Raw genomic sequence first — 24,680 nt, 5'->3', positions numbered from 1 at the left:
TCTGATTCTTCCTGCTGATGAGTGGTTTGCATCTTGTGGTGTGGCCTCTATGTTTCTGCTCTCTGAGTCTTCTTCCAACAGTGGATTGTGATACCTTCACCCTGCACTGTGGAGGTCGTTGGTGATGTCACTTACTGATGTTTTGGGGGTTTTCTTCACAGCTCTCACCATATTTCTGTCATCAACTACTGTTGTTTTCCTTGGCTGACCTGTTTGACGTCTGTTGCTCAGTACACCAGTAGTTTCTTTCTTTTTCAGGACTTTCCAAATTGTTGTGCTTGCTATGCCCAATGTTTGTCCAATGTCACTGGTTGATTTTCCTTCTTTTCTGAGCTCGACAGTGGCTTGCTTTTCTCCCACAGACAGCTCTCTGGTCTTCATGTTGGTTTATCCTCTTTAACAGGAAATGCAGTCTTTATAGGTTTGAACCAAGGATAAAAACTTAGACTAGTCATGCAGAGCTATTTAATGTTTGGACAATCAACCTAAAAGGCAACATCTGGGCAACAAGAAACATCTGTCAGTCACATGTTCCAATAGTTTCGCTCACTTGAAAAATGGGTGGGTTCAAACAAAGGGTGGTAGGTCCTGAGTTGTTTAACACATCTAGATGTGAATAGCAGGAAATGAGAGCTGAAATTCTTAACTCTTGTCTCATCTTTTGATCTTAAACCCAAATGTATTCAGTGAACAACAAAACAAAGTAATTTGCCTTACCGTTCAAATACTTTTGGAGGGGACTGTATTTCTCCCTTTTCGGTTTCGGGACAGCGCAGATATTATGCTGTAGCAGACAAAAAATGCAATTTAATTTAATTTTTACTTTAAAAGAGAGAAATAGTGCAGCTCAGATACAAAAAAAGGACTGATGATGTCAATCTTCTGTGCGGGTGGGGCTTCCCATGCAACCAGCCAATCACAGTAACTTCTGCTCAACAACAACAATAACAACATAGCAGTACCGTTTCCTACGCGCAGTTGTATAAATTGAACTTAAGTTTAAAGTTGTTACACCAAAAACACTGCTTGTTTTGATATTTTACTATTCAATAAGCGACATTTTCTTCATCCAGTGAGTGTTAGTAAGTTATTTGGCCGAAATATAGGGCGCGTCGGATAACGTTAAATCTACGGTGGGTTTTCAAGCAAGCAAGGCCTGCACCCGTAACGATAAGCTAAAGCTAGGTAAGCTCTCCGAGAAAAACTGATCTAAAAGACACACTAAATAACTATTTCACCCCTCGTAGAAAGGCGCGTGTCCTCAAAATGAGAGGTTCGTACGGAGACAGAGATCGAGACCGAGGCCGTGACAGAGGGTAAGCAGCTAAAAGCTAACGCTGTCAAATAGCATGCGAGCTAATGCTAGAGCAAAGCGTTGATGCGTTTGTTGCATTAACAGCGATAGCATTAATGTTTTAGCTCAGGAAGGTGTCGTAAAGCTACCTACACAATGTACATCTCATGTCATGTTGCAGAAGTCCTCGTTTCGGGTCCAGTAGAGGCGGCCCGCCGCCGGGTAGGAAGTTTGGGAACCCTGGAGACCGTTTACGAAAAAAGAAATGGGACCTGGATGAGCTTCCCAAGTTTGAGAAGAACTTTTACAGTGAACATCCAGAAGTGCAGCGAATGAGCCAGGTATTCCTGAAATATCACAGGAAACCACCTAATGTATACCTTTGAGGCATGAAAAAAGAGTTTTAACCAGACTATGAACATCAGTGTATGCTGTGTAGTCTGTGTTGGTTTCACACAGCCGGCTGCTTTCTTGTGCTTTCAGTATGATGTTGAGGAGTATCGCAGTAAGAAAGAAATCACGGTTCGCGGTTCAGGCTGCCCAAAGCCTGTCACCAACTTCCATCAGGCCAAGTTTCCCCGTAAGCACATGGATATCTACACATGAAAAACTGTGGTACTACACAATTTGTTGTTACAGAAATAACCAGATAATTTGTTCTTCCTCTCCATCTAGAATATGTTTTGGATGTACTGATGCAGCAGAACTTTAAGGAGCCCACAGCCATTCAGGCACAAGGTTTCCCTCTGGCCCTCAGCGGAAGAGACTTGGTGGGCATTGCTCAGACTGGCTCTGGGAAGACTTTATCGGTGAGATGCACATCCCTCTACCCCTGTACTTGCAAAGACGAATACATAACACACTAGTGAATTACGCAGCAGCTTAATCCACTGACTCTCCCCTCCTTTTCTTTCTTCAGTATCTCCTGCCTGCCATTGTACACATCAATCATCAGCCCTACTTGGAACGTGGCGATGGACCCATTGTATGTGAAGGGAAAAGAATAATACTTATCACTGAGTAGTCTTTGCTTTGGGATGTCAGAGTTTACAAGAATTATATTGAAATATCTTAACACAACATTAAAGTGTCTAATAGACTAAACATTAGATAGTTATGGCATTGTATGTGTGCTCTGCAGTGCTTGGTTTTAGCCCCCACAAGAGAACTGGCGCAGCAGGTCCAGCAGGTGGCGTATGACTATGGAAAGTCATCCCGCATTAAAAGCACTTGTGTGTATGGGGGCGCTCCCAAGGGACCCCAAATCCGAGACTTGGAGAGAGGTGAGGACTATTTACTGTTTGGATTAACACTGTTTTGTCTCAAATCTTTTTTGTAGTTGTCCAAATCAGCTGAACAATTGTTTTCATTGAAATCCACATTGGATTAGTATGTAATTATTGGTAGTATGTAATTATTGGTTAGTTATAGTTTCATTATACAACACAATGAAACATACTAAGTTTGTCTCTCCTAGGTGTTGAGATCTGCATTGCCACTCCGGGTCGTCTGATTGACTTCCTTGAGGCTGGTAAGACCAACCTGCGACGCTGCACATACTTGGTTCTGGATGAAGCTGACCGCATGCTGGATATGGGTTTTGAACCACAGATTCGCAAGATTGTGGACCAGATCAGGGTACAATATAATATATTTGTTTTTGTAGAAAGTAAATTATAATATATTAATAATTGTCTCTTAGCAGCAGAGAAAAGTCCTGCTTTGATGGCTTATGCATTATGTTTTTGTTAACTGAAGCAGTCATTTTAGTACCTGTCATTACTAGTTTTTGCTTATCTGGTGTGTTCTTTTCCCAGCCTGACAGACAGACCCTGATGTGGAGCGCTACCTGGCCTAAAGAGGTTCGCCAGTTGGCAGAGGACTTTCTGAAAGACTATGTCCAAATCAACGTTGGAGCACTGGAACTTAGTGCCAACCACAACATCCTTCAGATAGTCGATGTCTGTATGGAGAGTGAGAAGGACAACAAGTAAGAGGCTGGTCACACAGCAGATCTTTCTTTTCCTTCTTTGGTTTATTGCAGTTTGTTTGTATTGGTTAGGGCCCTTTGTAGTATTCCTTTTTACTGGATCTCTTTCCCGCACCTTTTAATCCTTAATTTATGATGATGGCCTTTATTTTGTGAAGCAATAAGTGAGATGAATATACAGCCATTTTGTTTCCTCAGGTTGCTCCAGCTGATGGAAGAGATAATGGCAGAGAAAGAGAACAAGACCATCATTTTCGTGGAGACCAAGAAACGATGTGACGATCTCACGCGCAGGATGAGACGTGATGGGTGGGTTCATGTCGCTGTTATGATTACACACCTGCACACCCTCAAAGAAGACTTTCAAGCATAATGAACTTATCCCAGCACTAGGGATTTATTAGGATTCTATACAGTTTGGTCTGTGCAAATTTTATGATGCAAGATCTCATGGCCACGTTAGTCCTGTGGCTTACCCAGAGGTCTTTAGGAATGGGAAGGAGTGCTTTTTTCCCGGGGATTAATAGTGGATCATTAAAAAAACTTAAAGCCATAGTGATGTTAACTGGTTAAATCTACATAGTCATTTATATAACAGGTTGCTTGACTCTCTTCTAGGTGGCCGGCGATGTGTATTCACGGCGACAAGAGCCAGCCAGAGAGAGACTGGGTGTTATCAGGTACAATAATAAAACATAGTGACTTGTATTGTAGTATTGTTCCCTTTTCTTTGATGTTGTATCTTTTGTAGATGATGTCCAGCTCTTAATCATCTATTCTTTGTCTCGTGTTGCAGAGTTCCGTAGCGGCAAAGCTCCCATCCTCATCGCTACTGACGTGGCCTCGCGTGGTCTGGGTATGTCCTGTGTGCTCAAGTGCAAAGCAAATCATTTCCTCAGTGTAACCACACACAAGATATCCAGTAATAATAACAATGGACATTCTATATATTGCTCAGACTGTTCACTGCATGTTTATTTACAGTAGATTTAGGATCAAAAGTCAACCACGAAGACATACAGATTTGCTTTTGTCTCAAAAACCACGTGATGCTTCTCAGATAAAATGTGTATCTAAGAAGTATATCATATTTGAAGCTGGGTTTCATGTGGAGATTTTATCCACTTTGCTCTATTAAAAACACTGAACATAAGAATGATGTTGAATAAAGTATGAAGATGTAAGGGGTGAGGCTAGTGAAGCAGCCCCTTACAGGATGGCAATCAACCTTTAACCTAATTCTATGTTCATTTGTTTTCTTTTCATTTTGTTTTTGTTTGTTGTTTCCAAGTCTCTTCTCCGGCAACTAGAAGCACACAGGCCCTCTGGAGCCTGCAGCCGGACCTAGGCATGACAAATCGAAAGCTGACTTGGGGAGAGAGACGGCCTGATTAATCAGTCCCAGACACAGCCATCACCGCTGAAAACCTAGAACAGAGCCCACAAACAAAATGCTCCCCCCTTCCAGGACACTGGCTGCCTGGACGACAGGTTGGGGGGGGGGCGAGCGCGGGGTGCTGCTGGGCTTCCAAATTTGATCGTAGGGTCGGGGGCGGCTGTCAGGTTAGAGGGCGAAGAGGGGGGTATGGACGAGGGTGGGCTCCCTTCGGCCATGCCATCATCACAGTGATGCACCACAGCATTTGCTGATCAAATTAAATCAGACAGTCAGAGACGTTTTGACAAAGTTTTCAACATCTGTGTATTTATTGTGATGGGACATGGATTAAGACAACTTTCCTGCACAGTCCTTGAGAAGATACATTTCCATTCCCAATTACAAACTTTGGAAATCAAATTTTCACCTAAATTGCTCCTGCAGATAATACACTTTGATAGATTATGCTGAGATACAGTGGTGCATTACAAGAAGACAGAGAAAGAGACAACTGCCAGGAAGTGAGGGTGGAAAGCGGCCAAAGCCGGGCATGGACGGCTATGCTGGAGGCTCCCCTCTGAACTGCCCCCTGATGCCAGCCCCTGACACCCCCCCCCACTGGCTGTGCCGGCCGGCCTCTCCCTCTGCGGACGTCATGTCTGGTCCTGGCTGGCAGGAGTCCTGGCCTGGAGGAGCCACCTCTCGATTTCCCCCCCTTTCACTGTCTTTTCTTTAACTCGATCTCTCTGCTGCTCTCACACATCATCTGTCACTTTCTGTCCTGGTCATCACTTCTCTCCTTCTTTTGCTCATTTCTTAAATGTTTCCTTCTTTCTCTCATTCATCTCTTTTTTTTTCTAGCTCTTTCCACCACCCTCCTGCCTTCAACCTATTATCCCAGTCTCCTGTTATCTTCTTGGTGTTTTCTTTAAACCATTTCTGACCCCTGTCCTTTTTGTCCCTTTGCCTATCCCCAAATCTACTGTGTGTTCTGCTTTTATCCCCGCCCCTCAAATGCCATTTTGTCTTTGTGTACATCATACTTGACCACCAGTCCAGTCTGTAAATACCTCACCAGCTCCTGATGACTTGCTAAATCACTCCATAAGGACTAGTACAAACTGTCAGGACTCAAAGTCCCTGGCAGAGCCCACTCTCAGATCCCTCTGACAGAAAGCATCCACGTCTTCTCTTTAGTGTCTGTTTCTTGTTACTAAACTTGAAAAGTTGGGCTCGTTGATGTCACTGCCTTTGCAAGTGACCTGGGAGGCATTTGGAACAAGCCGCGTCAATCAAAGACCATCAAAGCCCTTAAGAAAATCTACCACTTAAGTGATCTACCACCACATTAAGATACTTGTCACTGCCACCCACTAATGTAAGAAATGGTAGAGTAGGGACTTAAGATCCTTGAAGTGTACATGAAAGGATCCAGTAGAGGCCTCTCCACCCATCACCTTGTTCTAGAAATCGCATAAACAAAGCAGTAATGTCTCCAGGTCAAAAAAGGCTGGATGACATGAAGAGGCGCAGATAGAACTAGAGCAGGACTGCATCCCAGCGCAGTCCAGCTGGAGCTCTGGCTCAGACTGTTTCCAGCTTTGGGAGTGTTGTGGAGGAGTGGCGAGGTGGGAGAAGGGACTGCTTTTGTCCTCTGCGCTCTCCTCCTACCCCTGCAGACCTCCCAGGACTGGCGATGGGTAGGGCAACAGAGGGGTCACTTTGTAAGCCATCACTAAATCTCTGATACAGGGTAAGTACTGTACCCCAACCACCCCCTCCCCTTTCCTCCGCTCCCCTCCCTATTTTCTTGTCCACCAGTCTTCATCATTATGCTTCCAAAACAAGACTTGTTTTCCTCTGATCAGCAGTGTTTTCTGAGCCCTTTGTCACTTGTAATGAGAAACAGACCTCTAATTTGTTTTGAACTTCATTTTTTCCCCTGAAAGAAATTCTTAAACCATTAATCAGCAATCCTTTTAGACCGCTGAATCTGTCTTTTACTCAATGATCACCTGGTGGTCACTTGCCTCTTAAAAGCCCCCCCCCCCCCCTTTTTTTTTTCTTTTTTTTTTAATTTCACTTATTTTCCAGATTATTCAGCAAACCACTAACTTTTTTCATCACATAATTCTGTAGCTCTGGCTGCACGTAACTTATTTGCACGTGTGCAAGCACTTTATTGCTAAATAACTAAGGCCTGTTTTGTAATTGGCATGGTAAGTGAATTCATGTTCTAATTGTGTATTGTACAAATAGTTGATCCTAACAGGTAAGTGATTCTTTCAGAGGATGATGTCTTGCAGGTATTGTCTGTCTGAATGTTCCCAGTTCGAAAAGCACAAAACTTAAAATAGTGAATTGATTAATTCATTTCGCCACCACTGTCAGTTTTGTTCTGACTTTTGTGTTTGTCTTTTCCATCCCTGCAACTGATCCCATCGCACCACCTCCTCTCAATCCAAATGCTGCATCAAATGTCAAGATGTTGAGGATGTCAAGTTTGTCATCAATTATGACTATCCCAACTCATCGGAGGACTACATCCATCGGATCGGCCGCACAGCCCGCAGCACCAACAAAGGCACCGCCTACACCTTCTTCACTCCAGGGAACATCCGCCAGGCCCGCGAGCTCATCCGGGTGCTGGAGGAGGCCCGGCAGGCCATCAATCCCAAACTGCTCCAGCTTGTTGATAATGGACGTGGTGGTAGTGGAGGTGGTGAGGGACACTTATTGCTGTATTAGATAACTATGAACTTTATATGGTAGCTAAATAATTTAGCTGCTGAGGAATCTGTTTTGAGTTGGTAAAGAGATTTTCTAGTTTGGGGAAATATCTGCCTGCTCTGATGTCTCTAGTATTAGCGTATTGTGAAAAATGGGACAAAACAGTTTAACATGAAGTGTACATGACTATGATCAAGAAGCTTTAGTGCTTTATCCCATTAACATAGTTTCTAGTCTGATGGGCCAACATAGCAGATTGATGGCAGTTTGTCCTCTCTCCTCCTCTATCCTTTATTTCCAGGTGGCCGTCCTCGTTTCCGTGGCAGCTCCACTTCTAACAATCCAAACCTGATGTACCAGGACGAGTGTGACAGGAGAATGCGTTCTGTGGGCGGCAGCACCAAGGACAGCCGCGGCAGCAGCAGCAGCTATGGACGTGAGAGCCGTGGAGGGAGCAGCCGGGACGGGGAACGCTCCTCCTCATCTTCCTCCTCTTACAGAGATCGCAGCAGCAGGGACGGAGGACGCAGCTATGGCTCCAGCTCCAACTCATACGACCAGTACCAGAATAACAACAACAACAGCAGCAGCAACAATCAGTACAGCAGCTCCAGGGCCAGCTCTGGGTCGGGGGGCGTTGGAGTGGGGCAGGCCCCACCTCCTCCGTCGGGCCCCCAGCCTCTAATGGCCCAGCAGTTCAACCTTCCCCAGCCCCCTATGATGGGCCTGATGGGGCACTCGCCGTTCCAGTTTGCTCCTCCACCGCCTCCATCGGGCAGAAAGTAATGTGATCTAAGCATCAGTCTCTCACACACACTCACACACACAGCACAACACACACCATGCCCTGTCACACAGTCTCAACATCTGTAATAAATCTTGATCTTTGTGAGGGTTTTCTTTTTGGCAGTCGACCACTGTAACATCAACATGCTAGTTATCAACTTGTTTGGGTTGCAACACATCAGTGCATCGTGCTTTTCAATTTATTTTTTCAACATCAAAACATTTAGACTGCTTCTCAGTTTGTTTATGAAGTAGGCAACCCTTTTTGTTTGAACTTTTTCCTAAAAAAAAAATTATATTAATATTTAGTTTGAGTGTCTTTTGTAGTTTGTCAAGATTCTCTTTAAGTGAGCTGCTACAGAAGGTTTCCATAGTATCTGCTTTTCCCTTTAGGTGTATCAAAGGTAGGTGATTTAGTTCATTCTTGTATGAAAGATAGTTTTGTTTTAGGTTCACTATCTTTCATTTTGCGTTTGAAACTTTGTAAGCCACAAGTTGATTAAAGAAAAACATGGAGATCCTGGTGTATCTTGAGAATTACGTGTTTCTACAAAAGCGATTCCCCCTCTTCTTTCAAACATTCTCTGAAATCTTTTTTGATTTTATTACATAGATGTATACTGTAGAGCAAGCATGTAAAGGAGCTTTCCCCCCCACATTTACAAGTTTGTGGTCACTGACAAATCTCCTGAGACTCACCATAGATGACCTTATTCAATTAATCACGTGTGGTCAAGTCTTTGCAACAGCGAGGATTGAGATTTTCCTGTTATATAGTCTTTTTACAGTTTGTTTAATAAAGCTCTTCCATGTATCACTGTGTCCTCCTCAAATCCTTGACACTAAAATTGGAGGTGGATAGTAGCTTTAGCTATTGTATTGTGCAGTGTTCATGTGGTGGGAGTAGAAAGTTATTTACATTACATTTATTCATCTAGGTAATGCTTTTATCCAAAGCGACTTACAATAACTATATATGTCAGAGGTCGCACACCAAATACAACACAAACATGCCTTATGGTCACCAAGAAGAAAAAAAACTTTATTACCCATTTGGAATATTTTACCAGTGTTATGCTCTTGCACATTGCACAAGTGAAATGTTCATAACAGAACTGCCATCATTGGTATTTACAAAGCAGTCATATTGGAGATTAGTGCAGTGGAATGTGAAAGGCTTGTGGGCAGGGGGAAGTATTGAGCGTGGCTGACATGCATTGTCTGACGACTAGAAACAAGCTGAACATGTTTGAGACAGACACTGCTCCGAGCGCCTGGGTGCAGGTCAGTTTGCATGTGCCCAAGTTTTTGATATTCAGTAACAATAAATCCTGAAATATAAACTTAAATCACACGTTAAAGAAAATATTTGTAAAAACTTAACTTAAACCCTATTGAAAATGCTATGAATATATTAAGAATTTAAGGTTATAATGTAGCTGATCTGGATCTCAGACAACTGCAGACAATGACTGATGTGTAACAGATGTGAAAAACAAATTCATCCAAACTCACTAAAATTTTAACGTTAGAACTGCAAAATAGGCACATATGGCAGATAATACACAACTCTGATGTTACAGTAAATGTTCTTTCCACAAGATGGGCCAAAGACGGGAAAACAGTACTATCAAAAAAAGAATTCTCTGTGCAAATCAAAAAGTGGAAAAGAAATAAGTGTTATTTGCTCATCACAAAATAGACACCACAAAAGTTGATTAAGTATAGCTTTGCTTTGCAAACTAAGATGAGTCTACTTAATGCTTATGGCCTTTCTCTATTGATTGGCTGGATTTTGCAAGCATTGTGTCAAATGTTGTCAGAGCATGCAGAGGTGAAGGTAAACGCAACAGATAATGGATTTAAACTGTCTTTGTGTCCTAGGGGAAAACCAAAATCAAGCACCCCAAATGAGCAAATATGCACATATTTGATGTAGTTTTCTTCCTTCATAGCAGTGTTGGTTAAAAACTTTGTGAGAAACAGTTGCGGGTTTGTTTTAAAGCAGCCACATACAGCAGACTAGACCTAAACACATGACTCAGTTAAAGCAAAGCATTACACTGACTGAGCATGAGCATAATCCAAGTAAAACAATCAATACCAATCAAAGAAAGTAAAATGTGATTCCAAAAACGAAAACAGGTTTATGCAGAGAGAGTGTCGAGTTGGTTTCGGAAGGGAGCGCAGTCTGAAAGCAGAGTCTGTCAGTTTGGGGTTTTGTTTAAATGCTATAGTTTCCCCCACGTGTCTGGAGGAGGAAACTGTTCTAGACTGCCGCTCTCACTGTGCTCCTGCTCGCCCATGGTGAAGGTTAAACTGTACTGCAGCTGTACTTTCTCCTGCAACACACACAATGAGAGATGTAGATATATAGTTGAACATCCAGAGAGCCTTGGCTGGACAGACTTCTCCGTTGTATCTCACTCAGTAGGTCTTCCGACTCATGATAGTGAGATTAGCAGTAGAGAGGCTAACTAAAGCCATTACAGTCCACGTGACTTCCACATTTCACTTGACCAGCGGCAGTGAAATCATTGTGAAATAGTTTTTCACTTTTATAGAATGCACCTTAGTGTCAAATCTAGCTATAGCTTGAGATACTGTCACATTTCTTGCTGTGAATGTCAGCTGATTATGCTGCTCTTAATAGACTGCCCTGCTTGAGCAATTCAAGTTAAGTGGAGAATGATTTCTTAATAGTTTATTTTAAAAATGGACCCCCAAAGTGTAGCTAGTTAAATCTTGGCTTACCTTGTTTGGGTTTGCCAGCAGCAGGATCTGTGTGACAGCAGCAGGAGGAAGGATGGGGTTGAAAGCTGGGAGCTCTGTTCCTGATGGAGGCTGCAGCTTCACTGCCATAGACTACAAATGATAAAAGAAAACAAACATCCTTTCTTTACTAAGACAATACATCGCCTGCAGTTGTTCAGTAACACTGTCTTTACAAGATGAACCTTACGTGTATGTACAGCTCTTATAGAGAGCTTTATTTATTTATTAATTTTTTTTTACTGCTGACCTTTGGAGCCGTAGTCTGGAAGTTTATGTTGGTGACGGGGACAGGAGCGGATGACAGCATCGAGATGATGACCACCAGCACATCGGGACGAGATGGAGGCGAGTCGCGAGCAAAGTGAAAGAGAACCCGCAGACTGTGTCCGTCAAACACAGTCACAGGTAACAGACTACCTGGAGAGGGAAAGCACAAAGGAGGAGAGCATATCATAAATTTGTCCTTTCAGGCAGGCGATAGCATGAAGACATCAAGTTCACTTACTGGGCTTAATGGATTCTAGCGGTACAAAAACATCAGTCAGGGTGACTTCTGCAGAAGGAGTCTCAATGCGAGTTGGGGACATATCCAGCAACGTCGCGCCGAGGCTGGGCTGAGAGTTGAGGAGAGGCGCAGGGTGTTCAGTGGCGAAGGTTGGTATGGGGACTTGGGTAACGCTGGACCCAGACTTGCTCTGGAGATCTCTAAGAGTTGGTTTGGACTGCTGCTTGTCCCTTGAAGCAGAAAAAACAACAATTCTATCTTTACTGTACAAATTAAAAAAGCTTAAGAGAAATTTTAGTGCAGTTTTAACATCTGTTAGCTAGACTTGATATTCATTACCGATATCTGCAACTATATTTCCAGATATCTATAATTACACACCTCACAGTAAGTATTAAAGTACTTTTGCCATTCATATGTATGGTGTTTCTCATTACAGATATCTACAGTTCAGTTGATATCTACAACTTAATTGCAGATGTGTGACGAGTCAAGTGTCGTTTTCATTGACATCACTGCTGATATCTGTAATTCAGTACTGACTAGTCAGAACGATGTTAAAGATATCTTGAAGAACAATCCTGGGGAGTCCCAATGCAATTAAGACTGGTCAAAAATTACTTTAAAAGATATCTGTAATGTTAATTCCGGAGAGTCAAACACTGCTTGGGTCCGTGTACAACAGATTTTCGTTTTGAAACGAAAAAAAAAAAAAACAAATACGAAAAACGGCTCCTTTCCCAATTAGCATTAGTAAATAGGGAAACGAAAAACCCAAAACAAACCGTTTTTCGTTTTGATATTAACAAATGGAAAACGAAAAAAAAAATCTCGTTATCCGATTTTCTTTGATGTGTTTAGATAGAAATTGGAAATTCAAATACGAGTGTATACATCTTATTCCTCAATTTTGCATTGGGTTTTTTTGGTGACCCAGAAGCTATGGTAAGCAGTAAGTGGCTTGGGGTGCTATAGCCTATATGCGTGTTTGACAGACTGTTTGTTTGTGGCCATGCACTTTCCTTCAACACAGAGTGGCCGTATGAGGTCACCGAGGTCCGGACCTCAGTAATTATGTAGGCTATGTATGTATGTTTAACAATAAAAGGAATAATATAAAGATTATATTGGGAGAAACAATTTCTGCCATTACATAGGTTAAATAAAATTATTCAAATTAAAAACATTGATACATGGTCCACTTAAATTAACGGCATGAGGGTGCAGCTGATTATTAAGCCATTGTTTTGGATGTAGAATTCTGTTTCCTCTGTCTGTCCTTAACTTAGCTCTCCTTATTAGCTAGGCTCCCTACATGCTTGCTAATAACGTCTTTAAGCTGGGTCTCCGACATTGACAGCTTTGTGTTGGGCAGATCTGTGCAGCTGTGAGGGAGAAAGAGAGAGGGACAGGTGAGGGGATGTGCTGAGCGAACACGCTACAGAGCTCTGCAATCAAATACGATTTTAAATAGCCTAGGCCTAGTAAAAAAAATAAATTTTAAAATTTAAAAAAAAAATCGCAAATCAATGTGTGGCAGTCAGCATTGATATTGTGGAGGGCCACCACAAATAAATGAATGTATGGGAAACACTGCTGACAGCAGCCTCTAATCATAGTATAAGTAAACGTTAGACAAAACATTAATACATCAACACAATAATGAAATCACCTGTAAAGTTATAAGGGCCGGTAGAGGTGGGATAAATCTGAGAAAAATCATTAGTTGGGTCGAGTGCGGGTGGATGATTTATGCCTACATGATTATTCAGATAGGCTATCAGAGCCGATCCGCGCATCACACCAATGTAGCTCCTATAATCGTGACAAAACAGTGCAAACAGCTGCTGACATCAAATTAGTAGGCTGCAATATCAACCAGAGCATTCAGCACTAACCTGCTGTATTTTATGTTGCCCTTTAGTAACAATAGTGCCCATTATGCAGTCTGTAGCCTACATGTCATTTGCACAGTGTTCCTACCTGTCAATAAGGGGTGCTGCAGCACCCTCCGCACCCCCCTTTACGCTTGTAATTGAGTAATAGGCTATGTTTCCACCTTGCGATGGCCTGAATTAAAACAACACAGTAAGAATGCACAAGTCAAAGATGTGCTTTTTGTAGTCCATCTTCGTAACATTAGATATGCAACTCCAAATTCCTGACTTTGGGGGGGGGGGCATAGGCCCACAACCGCTTACCTGGCTGCTTACCATAGCTTCCGTATCTGCAAGGAAAGCCAATGCAAAAATTGAGGAATAAGATTTATGCACTCGTATTTGAATTTACATCTATGAACACAAAGAAAATCGGATAACGAGATTTTTCTTCGTTTTCCATTTGTTAATATCAAAATGAAAAAACGGTTTGTTTTGGGTTTTTCGTTTCCCTATTTACTCATGGTAATTGGGAAAGAGCAAGTTTTAGTTCTTTTTCGTTTCAAAACGAAAATCTGTTTGCCGCCAAGTACACAGACCTGCTTGCCATAGTTTTGCTGTATTCAAACTTTAAAAAGGTTTCTGCAGGAATTGTTTTTTTTGTTTTTGGTCAGGTTGAAGTAGCAAAGGGAGATAAAACTTCTGAGAAGCATTTTGAGGCATGCAGGCAGCCAAGAGTTAACATAAACAAGAGCCAGAAGTTAAACATGACGAGTAGCCTAGAGGCAGAAAGCTGATCAGTGCCGAGTGCAGTGGCTGTGTTGTAGGAGCGTCTAATGTTTCAAAACTAGACAGAAATCCTTTCCCGACAGTGGCTGCCTGCTACTACACTTATCTAATTTAATTACACATGGTACACCAAGCAGACAAGCATATCAAACTAAAAACTCAACAAAAAGAAAGTAAGTATTAGGGCTATCTTGAGGCTGTTTCTCACAGTTTTAGCAGGAATGTGACTGTGTTAGAATAGTGTTAGTTTAATACCATTTGACCTGCAGGCCCTCTGGAGGCAGGGACTGCTGCATCAGTGTCTTTCCCAGGAAGTCCAGCTCGTCCAGGGCCGAGTTCCCAGGGGTGGAACCAGACGAAAGGGGCTGAGAGTGGGAGAGGGTGTCTGGACTCAGGAGGAGACTGGGTGCTGCTGGGATGTCTGCGTCTATGCTGTCAGAGGACTGGAAGTAGAAAGTGAGAGCGTGTAAGGAAAATAGAGGTACAGATGTCTCGATTAAGGAGGAGCTGTTGTGTGCGTTTGACGAATGACATCAGTGTAAATCATACAAACCGCCACTGGATCATTGTAGTCATAATAAAAAATGAATCCTCCCTCTGCTCACCTGGAAGGAGTCCCAGGCTGTGGAGTCCTCAGGCTGTGACGGAGGGTTGGAGGTGTGTGTTCCTTCACTTAAACCTGTGAGATGCACAAAGAGTGGCAGTACTACTTAGAAACTGACTGACACACCATCAGTGTTTTCTTTCCCTTCATTTTAAAATTCCTAGATAACTCCACACAATGAATATCTTGCACACAACCAGTTCCAACTTTTTGGTGTCTGCCGTGCTGTTACCAAGTGACATGAGCTCATCGTCGAGGAGACTAATTCCCATCTCTTGCGAGGGGGCGTTGAGGCTGTCTGTCGGTGTGGGAAACTCTGGGAAGGACGGAGGCGACTGTGGGGATGTGTCCAGTCCTGACAGATCAAGCAGTGCCGTCCCTCCTGTTAGAAATGGATTCAAGCCAGTTCATTTCAAACCGACCATAAACAAAAACTAGGAACTTCTGAATCTACAAATGTTTCTGCATTACACATTTTTGCAGACGCCAACTCAAAAACTATTAAGCACTCTTCATGCGTTTCTGCGCTCAGTGCTTCACCCACCTGTTTGTTTGTGTGTGTTTAATGTGTTGTTGCCGTTCACCATCTCCCCCTTCACCTGCTGTTTGTACAGGTTGATGACGTGAGTCAGGCTGTCGTTGGCCTGCAGGATCTCCGCTGTGGAAAAACATTAGAAAATGCTCCTTATTGTTTTCACAGTGTTGATATCCGTCAGAACTGGTGTTGGTGTGGAACTTTCTCCTGCTGGGCAGCAGGGTGGACTAGATGTTATAAAGTAGGAAAGTAGGCAGTACTGGATATCAAATATCTCTGCAGGACAAAGACAATAAAGACAATTTGTTTGTGAAGAGCAGCATGCTGTGTGGTAACAATGAAACACTGGGTTATGTTTCCTACATTTATATTTTGGGCGTGTCTCTGGTGCTCTCATCAGAAATAAAGAAGAAGGAAGCGTGAGTTCAGTATCATGTTGGAGGACTCGACTACAGAAACAGACAACAGTGGAATGATGTGGCAAATTAACATTGTGGGCTTGTCTTTTGCTCTGCCTGATGACCAGTTGAGCTACAAAATTTATTTGCCATTTTTTTCCTTTTACATGATATTTAATGGCAGCGGAAGAAAACAAAAACGCTCACCGAGAGCCTCATCGTTGTCCTCTGTATCACTTGCCAGTCTGAACAGTGTAGGTCTCATTTTCTCACAGCGCTGGTACAGGTCCTAAGCCACACAAAACATGTTAAATACCTGAAATCAATTTTCTCATTTAACGCTACATTATAGTTGTGTATGCACTGAACATTTCCATCTGATTAAAAGCATCTGTCTTTCAGTTCACCTGCAGTAGTTCAGCGTTGCTCTGATTGCTAGCGGTGCTGTCGTAGTCCTGCAGAAGCTGGCTCAGCAGAGTGACGCTCTCCTTCACCTCCTGAATGGCGTTCACCCGCTTCGACACCTTCTCTGCTCGCTTCTGATCCTAAAAACAGACGAGACAAATACAATAACGCAACAGTAGAAAAACAAAACATAGCTAAAGGACAGAGAGAGGCTGTTAGAAAAGAGCAAAGAGCAGCTCCCATTACCCCTGAAAGCAGGACACATCATCATTCCTGCTGAATCACTGCCAGTGACACACAACCCCCCAGTCAACCAACCAATTTCCTCATTCAGTTTATGTTCCTGCCATGAGTGCGGCACTCTGGTATTTTACTCATTTTCTTTAAGTCACACACACAACTATATATGCAGCACTAGACAGTGGTGGTGCACGTTTTAACAGAGAAGTGTGATTTTGAAAAAGAGAAGGAAAGAGGCTTACCTCTTGGACCATTTCTTTGATGAGCTTGTTGGCGGCTTTGAGGTCCTCAGGGTGTGAGCTATTCAACAGGCGAGACAGCATCTGACAAGCACACAGCCAGAGTTCATATGGTGGAAAATGAGCTAACTGGCTTCATAAATCCCAAAAGCGTGCACAGTGGGTGAGAAACTTGCTCAGATCACATTTGTTTGGAAAGAATCTCACTTTTGACTTTTCCTCATCCTCAAAAATGGTGTTCTTGGGTCTGGGTGGAGGGAGGTTCAGTAATTTGTCAGGTGGAAGCTCTGGGTCTTGTTTGATAATACCTGATTTACAAACACAAAATATGAATAAGCCAAGCAAACGATTATTTAATCACTGTAGTTATTAGTTTCCTTAGTCCTTATTAATTGTTATCTTAAAATGGACTTTGGCTACAACCTCAGTGCCTTCTAACAACTTCAGGAGTTCGAACTTCCTTTCACCTGATGGCAGATAGCCTCTTACCTTGTTTCTTCAGCATCTGATAGGCATCTGAGATCTTGGCCTCATCAGGTAACCCCAAAGTCCAGCTATAGATCAACTCCAAAACCTTCTTTTTGACTGGCTCTGGTGACCGCGAGCCCAGGTACTGAGTGGGGGATTGAGGACAACAACAAAGTGATTTACACACAACATGACGTGTAAAAATAAATAATAACCTGTCTGAAAAACACAGACACACTCAGAGAGACACTCAGAAAGCCTTACCTTTGGAGAAACTACTTTGATGAGTTCATTGAGAAAACGGAACTTGCCCACTTCACTGTGAAACCTTTTCCCGCAGTTTTTCATACACGTCTCCAGAACCTGGAAAAGAAATACAAATAAAACGAAATCTGAAAACAGCAACACCATGCTCCAAAACATATGCCTCTTCAAATGATAATACATATTTAGAGAAAGAATTATGGTGAATTAAGGCTTTGAGGACTCATTACATTACATTATATTCCTCAGGAACAGGCTCATTTGAAAACCTGTCATCATCTACTAAATCGGATTTAGAGTTTGGTGCATACGGGTTTTGGGGAGCCCACGGAAAATTCTGGATGAAACCTGCCAAAATTTGTAATCTTATAGCAGTAAAAGAGCTTTCATTTAGAAAATGTACAAGCCAAAAAGGGAACAAAAGTAAATATTCTGTAGCAGAGTCTTAATAGAGTAGAGACTCAAAAAAATTTGCACCGAGTACAGAGACAGCTACTTCAGACTAACAGATCCTGGTTCAGATCTGAACTCACCAACAGGGCCTGCATGGCCTCCCACTCCTGTGGAGACTGGATCTTGTGGGCCAGGAGCCTGGTGGCCAGCTGAGGTCTGTAACACAGGTCACAAACAATACTGAATGTCCAGAGCACTGCACGCAGCCGTTGAGGGCAAGTGAGCGAATGCAAGTGGGGTTTCTTGTTTCCTTCTTTTTACTGTATCATATAACACTGACATTAACCCCATAATGATTTCTAAAATAATTTGAGAATGACTGATGAAAAAAGACAAGTCTGTTTAATTTCCTATTTTTGTGCAGCCCAACAGACATTTTTTTAAATATCTTTACAGGCCTATTGTTCACAGAGAGAAGTTGCAAAATGAAGGTTATGAATACTAATGTTAATTGACATTCACTCCCACAGCTGGGGTCTCCAGGATAATAAACTTGAACCAGCACCAACCACACCATAATTAAAAAAGGGTTGTTACGATGTCCTCCTACCCCTCCAAATCATTGTTGAGCTGGTCACAGAAGGCATGGATACTGTTCCAGTCTGTGTCTCTGTTGAGTGGGTTTGTGGCTCTGTCTGAAACGTCAGCAAAGTCAGACAACAGAGGTGACAGATGTTACTTCAACTCTTCTGCATTATAGCATATTACAATACAACAGCCTCCAAAATCACCTTCAAATTTAATTAAACCTCTGTCTTCAGCATTTTCAACAGATAAGATAGATTGATCCCACACTTTGTATGCAACACCAACATTATAAAAATCGTTAACCTGTACTGTGCAATTATACATTTTTCCTCTAAACTACGTCTTGCTGCGACCTGTGCAATGTTCCATATCAATCGCATCTGTATGTAAAAGGTGTAGCGCATATATATATATATATATATATATATATTCCTTTTTTAATCTTATCCTGAGGGTAGTATTTATTGCAACGTTTGTTCTGTCTGCCTTTTTTTGTTTCCGTTTGTATTTATTTTAGCTAGTAGTAACGTTAGCTAATAAATTGACAACTGTGTGCATGTTATTAATTTACCCTATTAGATAAAAAAATTGAGTAAGCATCATTATTCATAGTCTGAATATCTTCACATTATAGGCAGAGATGCTGAGTGGAAAAAAAAGTTTCTCACATACAAAACTTTAAATAAGCACGTAAGAAGGCCAAGAGGCATCCCGAGTGACTCCATGATGAAGTCCCTGCCACATAACCCCAGCATGCCACCGTGCAGGTGCTAGCACAGTGGAACCTAAGCTAGCTTGCTGTCGGCGGTCGCAGTGTGTCACTGTGTCGTCTACAACTTTCTCACGAGGCCGTAGATTTGCCCAAACCATAACCTAACCTATTTTTAACCTGTGGCTAAAAATAAGGCTCCTTTGATCTTGATCGCCCGCTACCTAGTTGAGCTACCGTGCCGTAAAGCTAAAGCTCCGCCTGGCTGTGTTGTGTGTTGACAGCTGGGTGGCACAGCAGCTCCGGAACTCGGTTAGCATCCTGAATGTGACGGCAGGGTCCCCTCTGCCGGGACACGCGCTGCTGTCAGCTCATCCACAACAACTCGCGGATAATAATGTGCGAGTGTCCGGCTCTCCAGATGACACTGGCTCGGTAGAACAAGTTTAAAATACTCAACTGATTCGAGACTCCAAACTCTCCGCATCGGGCGGCGTAGCCATCACTGCTAGATTTATCTCGTGTGTCGTTCTCGCGAGGGATGCAGACGGGCACGTAGAAGCAGGAGAGACGCAGAACGTGCATAGAAAGGACATTTACAAATTAAAAACACAATACATTTGTATGATATTTGTATGATAATTACCCTTCTGCCTTATTGTGTGCCTAAAATGTTTTTATATGCACATATAAACTAAAATCTAGAAATTACTTCAAGGTGTACAATAAATGCTAATAATAAAATATTGTTATCTTTTCAACTAAAGTCTTCACTACAGTTGCCATAAAGTTCATCCTAATTAGTTTATGAGTTTAATATGCCAAGTTAACGCCAATATCTATGAAAACATCACCAAGTATCGCATTTATAGCCACACATGAGATTTAGAAGTGTACATTTGAATGGGAATAACCCTTCTAACAACCGATTTCTATGATGAGCTACGTAAAGGAAGAAAATCGGAGAAAACAGAACCATACCGGAAGTAGAATTTCTTTCAAATTAAAGCAGACGATTTGGTTGGCGTGGCCACAAACCTTTTTATATACAGTCTATGCCACAAACATATATACAGTATATATATGAAGACATTTAAACCAGAGACAAAGGACATTCACCTTGGTTTTATCACTTCATAACATGTCGTTTAGTCCCTTATTTTTTTGCAAGACTCGAAAGGTTAATGCCGTTATAATTTTATTTAACTTGTTTGACCGGAAGTACTTTTTAGAACAATAGCTGACTTAACCTTCCTGAAATGACAAGTGCATGTGTCCAAATGTTATAAAATAACATTGAAGGCTAAAACTGAATATTCTGAAATCTTTTAACACACATTTGATCTGTTTCTTGATCAAAAATAGCAAGAACTGGGGGAAGGATTAAAATTAGCAAATGGCCTGTTTTAATGAAGCTATAATACCTCAAAGTTTTGATTAAAAAAAAACAACAATAATAGTTTATATTTTGCTGGAAAAAAGCATGTCAAGTCTGCATCCGAGAAATAAGCTTGTAATTAGAAACCTCGCCTTTCTAATTATAGGGAGGCAGCAGCTCTGTGTCTCCCTCCAGCGGCAACTATTGTGCATTTCACTGAAGGTGGAGGACAACAAGGAGGACAACAGCAAGTAACGGGAATTGATTTGATTTGTTTTACATGCCTTCTATCAAATCGGCCACGAGTCATCAGAGCACTGCAGATTTTTGGACGACTGTTCCCTACATTCAGAATCTCGTTGGTGGTTTGTAGTGAAAAGTGACATTGTGTTGCGTGAGGGAAACCGTTTGAGACTTTAGTTGTGGCTAGATGCACCGAAATAATGTAGCCTGCTCTCTTTACATGCGCAGACACCTTCGTTTTTATTTGACAATGCAACATAACAGTGGGGGAAAAATATGACTTCCTTCCTTCCTGTTGCTTCACCAACTCGATACACACGTTTGGTCGCAGGTTTTCTGCAACAACAAAAAAAGTTGCTGCAAGGGTTAGATAGATATCGTTTCCTGTTTTCCTCCACAAGCCATACCTGCCCAGCGTTATTTGGTTTCCTCTAACTTTGAAAGGGCCATGTATACCCAGCCCACATGTCAGACCTCGCACAAGAGATGGCAACAGCGAAGGCTCTACAACAGTGGTGCCGCCTCACATGCGCCTGTTACCCCGATGTGGAAATAAAGAACATGTCAACCTCATTCAGAGACGGGCTCGCGTTTTGTGCCATCATCCACAAACACCGGCCTGACTTGATGTAAGTAGACTAGTAGCTTCAGAGAGCTGTGCAAACTCATGCTGAGCCTGATGGACAAGAACAGTGAGGTGCATTATTCCTGTAGTGGCCTTGGCTAAATCTATTGGTGCATGACGAGGATATTTCTAACATTGTAAACATATCCTCATCTGTTTTGGGGGTCTTGTCTTGAGATTTCATTGTTTTCTTGACTGGGGCTGCTCCAGAGTGACTAACGTGCTGTCTTATCTGGAGCAGAGCAAGATTTGCACACGATGTCTGTGGCTAATCTGCTCTCCTTTGCTTAATCTCTCTCTGTCTCTCTTCTTAACCTTTTCTTGTCCAGTTTAATGGTATTAGTTTTTAAATACCTTTTTTACTACATACAGTGACTGCATCTTGCTGTGTGTGTTTAACTGCTATTCACTAACAGGCAATTGTTTTGTTTGTGATTTTGTCTTTTCATCATCATTTAATCAGTCGCTCCATTTTCCTTACATTCCTCCAGAGATTTCAGCTCCCTCTCCAAAGATAATGTTTATCAAAATAACAAACTGGTGAGTCATTTTCATCTACCTTTACACACAAGCCACAATGCAAGCATGTCCCTCCCACCTCAGTGTTTGGGGTTTATTTACCATGGCCAACAGAAATGTTGTAAAAGAAAAAAACCTCTGGGTAATTTGCATTTATGTAACTCCTTTTTTAACACTGGTCTACTTTCATTCTCTGTTAATCTTTTCTGCTCTGTAGGCATTTGAGATTGCAGAGACGAAGTTGGGTATCCCTGCTTTGCTGGATGCAAACGACATGGTTTCCACCATGGTGCCTGATTGTTTGAGCGTCATCACCTACCTTTCCCGGTACTACTACTTCTTCAACAGGAAGACTTACGGTGTGTTGTGTATAATCTCTCTTTTCTGCTTTAGACATCTATATTGATGCTTTTATTCATAGTTATTGGCAGAAAATCAGCAAGCAGAGGTGTATTGCTTGCTTAAAGGCACTTCATCAATGTAAATGATTACTGAAGAACACAAAGGTTTCTAGGATTATATCTGTGATGTTTTGGGTTCTTAAGAAGATATACAAGTTCATACCCCTCAAGCAATCAGCTGTAAGTTGCGGCGGACTGCTATATTTTACTCTTCACATCATGTGAAAGAAATCTTCAGACAGCCTCCACCTTTCCTCTACTCAAAGCAAGACACACACTTTTCATCTTAAAGTTCTCGTTTGCCAAACTGTGCTCCATTTGCATGTCTTCTCTTGACTTTGCAGCAGGCCTTGCCAGCTTGAGGTCATCACATGTCACGGTCTTAAACAATCGCACAAAGAGTAAAACTCCTGATGGTCTGAAACCCCAGAAGGTAATTGCTCACAATCATTGTAACGCACATGTACTCCCAGTGTGAACACATCTGTCGTCTCGTGCTCTTTATCACCTCAGCTGCTGGGTTAACAGTCCTGGTTGCTCGTTTCTCTCCTCTGCTCAGAGATCGACTGATCTGGAAACCAGCAGAGAACATCGTTTGTCCAACGCAAAGCCACAAACGGTGTGTAATCTGTGTTTTAAGCCTGTCCACCTCATACAGAGACATTTGATTGACGGAAAGCTCTACCATCGCAGCTGTTTCAGGTAACAGCACAGTTCACAAGGTAACAGCAGCTCAGTTTGTTTCTGCTTCTGTTAGGATCCAGATTTATCCAGACTGTGTGTAGATATGGTTGAGACACACTGCAGTTCACAAATAAGAATGTGTTTCAAATGTGTTTCAAGTGACCACTGTGGTCCTATCTGATATCACTTATGATTATAAGTAAAATAATCTATATCTGAGGTCAGCTTGAAAGGAAAAATAACTGTTTTTCTGTTATTTATCAGTGCTGGTCAGTTTTGGGATTCTCTTTTTTTTTCCTGTTAATATGGGTTAAGGACACTTTTGCAGCAGATGTGTTTGTCTTTCAGGTGCAATGTGTGCCGCAATACTCTTTTACCTGGGTCTTACACACAAGGAGGTGATGCATGCTCCTTGATCTGCACTCACCACATAACAAACAGTAAAAGTTCTCATGTTGACCTCAGTCAGCAAATTGGATCGACTCAGAATCAGCCCAGATGTAAGTTTCAGGCAGGTTATTTTTCTCTTGGTGGATTGGCTGTCTCCAGTGTCCCTCATTACACTACGAACACAGAGTCACAGGACAGACTGGTTTGTAAAACAACAGAGACGGAGGCAAAAGAAAGGCAGGAGAGGAGCAGAGAGGTAAAGAAGCCAGCACCTCCTCATCTTCCCACACCCACAAGTGTTAAAGACAGGACCGTTAAAGGAGCCGGAAAAGCTGGACCTGCACCCATTCTGGCAGACGGCAAGATACAACAGGAAGCGACAAAGACCCAAGAGCAGTCTGAGCACTCACCGTGTGCGCAAATGACAGAAGGAGGTAGTCGGCCAGTTCCAGCACCCAGGCGAAAGTTGGACTCTTCTATAGTCCCTGTTCCTGCACCCAGGACCAGAACCTCCCAGACTGCAGGTAAATAGGCACTGTATTATTTTACTGGAGCAGCTCAGTTTGTGTTTTAATTACTCTGTATGTACACTCACGTAAAGGATTATTAGGAACACCATACTAATACTGTGTTTGACCCCCTTTCGCCTTCAGAACTGCCTTAATTCTACGTGGCATTGATTCAACAAGGTGCTGAAAGCATTCTTTAGAAATGTTGGCCCATATTGATAGGATAGCATCTTGCAGTTGATGGAGATTTGTGGGATGCACATCCAGGGCACGAAGCTCCCGTTCCACCACATCCCAAAGATGCTCTATTGGGTTGAGATCTGGTCACTGTGGGGGCCATTTTAGTACAGTGAACTACAGTGAAACCAATTTGAAATGATTGGAGCTTTGTAACATGGTGCATTATCCTGCTGGAAGTAGCCATCAGAGGATGGGTACATGGTGGCCACAAAGGGATGGACATGGTCAGAAACAATGCTCAGGTAGGCCGTGGCATTTAAACGATGCCCAATTGGCACTAAGGGGCCTAAAGTGTGCCAAGAAACATCCCCCACACCATTACCCCACCACCACCAGCCTGCACAGTGGTAACGAGGCATGATGGATCCATGTTCTCATTCTGTTTACGCCAAATTCTGACTCTACCATCTGAATGTCTCAACAGAAATCAAGACTCATCAGACCAGGCAACATTTTTCCAGTCTTCAACTGTCCAATTTTGGTGAGCTCTTGCAAATTGTAGCCTCTTTTTCCTATTTGTAGTGGAGATGAGTGGTACCCGGTGGGGTCTTCTGCTGTTGTAGCCCATCCGCTTCAAGGTTGTGCATGTTGTGGCTTCACAAATGCTTTGCTGCATACCTCGGTTATAACGAGTGGTTATTTCAGTCAAAGTTGCTCTTCTATCAGCTTGAATCAGTCGGCCCATTCTCCTCTGACCTCTAGCATCAACAAGGCATTTTCGCCC

General features: G+C 42.4%; 3 protein-coding genes across 5 annotated transcripts in view; 2 read left to right on the top strand and 1 right to left on the bottom strand.

The window, feature by feature from the left end:
* Positions 1-933: 933 nt before the first annotated feature.
* Positions 934-8,992, top strand: LOC123985463 (probable ATP-dependent RNA helicase DDX17). 2 transcript variants are annotated; one of them, XM_046072998.1, is made up of 14 exons: positions 934-1,133; positions 1,248-1,316; positions 1,476-1,635; positions 1,778-1,874; positions 1,970-2,103; positions 2,214-2,279; positions 2,436-2,577; positions 2,772-2,932; positions 3,112-3,284; positions 3,483-3,593; positions 3,903-3,964; positions 4,081-4,140; positions 7,148-7,384; positions 7,694-8,992. In XM_046072998.1, the coding sequence occupies exons 2-14, from the start codon at positions 1,267-1,269 to the stop codon at positions 8,176-8,178; spliced, it is 1,938 nt and encodes a 645-aa protein (XP_045928954.1). In that variant the 5' UTR covers positions 934-1,133; positions 1,248-1,266; the 3' UTR covers positions 8,179-8,992. The 2 variants fall into 2 exon arrangements, with proteins under 2 accessions (XP_045928954.1, XP_045928948.1); XM_046072992.1 differs by having other exon boundaries at positions 934-1,316.
* A 201-nt stretch (positions 8,993-9,193) lies between these two features.
* LOC123985451 (ADP-ribosylation factor-binding protein GGA1-like) lies at positions 9,194-19,577 on the bottom strand. Of its 2 annotated transcripts, none has more exons than XM_046072972.1 (17): positions 19,428-19,577; positions 18,281-18,365; positions 17,811-17,886; positions 17,278-17,376; positions 17,035-17,158; positions 16,753-16,853; positions 16,549-16,629; positions 16,069-16,206; positions 15,869-15,950; positions 15,273-15,386; positions 14,961-15,110; positions 14,730-14,803; positions 14,380-14,567; positions 11,459-11,688; positions 11,201-11,370; positions 10,933-11,043; positions 9,194-10,520 (listed from the first exon to the last, which is right to left on the bottom strand). In XM_046072972.1, exons 1-17 carry the CDS (start codon positions 19,561-19,563, stop codon positions 10,410-10,412), a joined length of 2,070 nt encoding a protein of 689 aa, XP_045928928.1. In that variant the 5' UTR covers positions 19,564-19,577; the 3' UTR covers positions 9,194-10,409. The 2 variants fall into 2 exon arrangements, with proteins under 2 accessions (XP_045928928.1, XP_045928938.1); XM_046072982.1 differs by lacking the exon at positions 19,428-19,577 and adding an exon at positions 18,931-19,143.
* Positions 19,578-20,531: 954 nt separating this feature from the next.
* The window catches only part of LOC123985474 (MICAL-like protein 1), a 9,919-nt gene continuing 5,770 nt past the window's right edge, over positions 20,532-24,680 (top strand). The window contains exons 1-7 of the mRNA XM_046073010.1: positions 20,532-21,217; positions 21,705-21,753; positions 21,950-22,091; positions 22,478-22,566; positions 22,693-22,835; positions 23,166-23,731; positions 24,381-24,437. Of these exons, the coding sequence (XP_045928966.1) occupies positions 21,054-21,217; positions 21,705-21,753; positions 21,950-22,091; positions 22,478-22,566; positions 22,693-22,835; positions 23,166-23,731; positions 24,381-24,437 (1,210 nt within the window). The 5' untranslated portion in view covers positions 20,532-21,053. The remainder of the gene's footprint in view (positions 21,218-21,704; positions 21,754-21,949; positions 22,092-22,477; positions 22,567-22,692; positions 22,836-23,165; positions 23,732-24,380; positions 24,438-24,680) is intronic.

This window comes from Micropterus dolomieu, linkage group LG02 (genome assembly GCF_021292245.1).
Source record: "Micropterus dolomieu isolate WLL.071019.BEF.003 ecotype Adirondacks linkage group LG02, ASM2129224v1, whole genome shotgun sequence".
NCBI lineage: Eukaryota > Metazoa > Chordata > Actinopteri > Centrarchiformes > Centrarchidae > Micropterus > Micropterus dolomieu.
This window is presented reverse-complemented; position numbering and strand designations above follow the sequence as displayed.

Bases quoted from the DNA above. Each gene is read 5' to 3' on its own strand.
- LOC123985451 (XM_046072972.1), bottom strand. From the start codon at position 19,563: ATGTCCTTTCTATGCACGTTCTGCGTCTCTCCTGCTTCTACGTGCCCG. The intron at 17,887-18,280 runs GTAGGAGGACAT...CCTGTGTTACAG, and splicing joins CTCAACAATGATTTGGAGGG to ACCTCAGCTGGCCACCAGGC. The intron at 14,568-14,729 runs GTGAGCAGAGGG...TTCTACTTCCAG, and splicing joins CAGCCTGGGACTCCTTCCAG to TCCTCTGACAGCATAGACGC.
- LOC123985463 (XM_046072998.1), top strand. From the start codon at position 1,267: ATGAGAGGTTCGTACGGAGACAGAGATCGAGACCGAGGCCGTGACAGA. The intron at 2,578-2,771 runs GTGAGGACTATT...TGTCTCTCCTAG, and splicing joins AATCCGAGACTTGGAGAGAG to GTGTTGAGATCTGCATTGCC. The intron at 3,285-3,482 runs GTAAGAGGCTGG...TTGTTTCCTCAG, and splicing joins GAGAGTGAGAAGGACAACAA to GTTGCTCCAGCTGATGGAAG.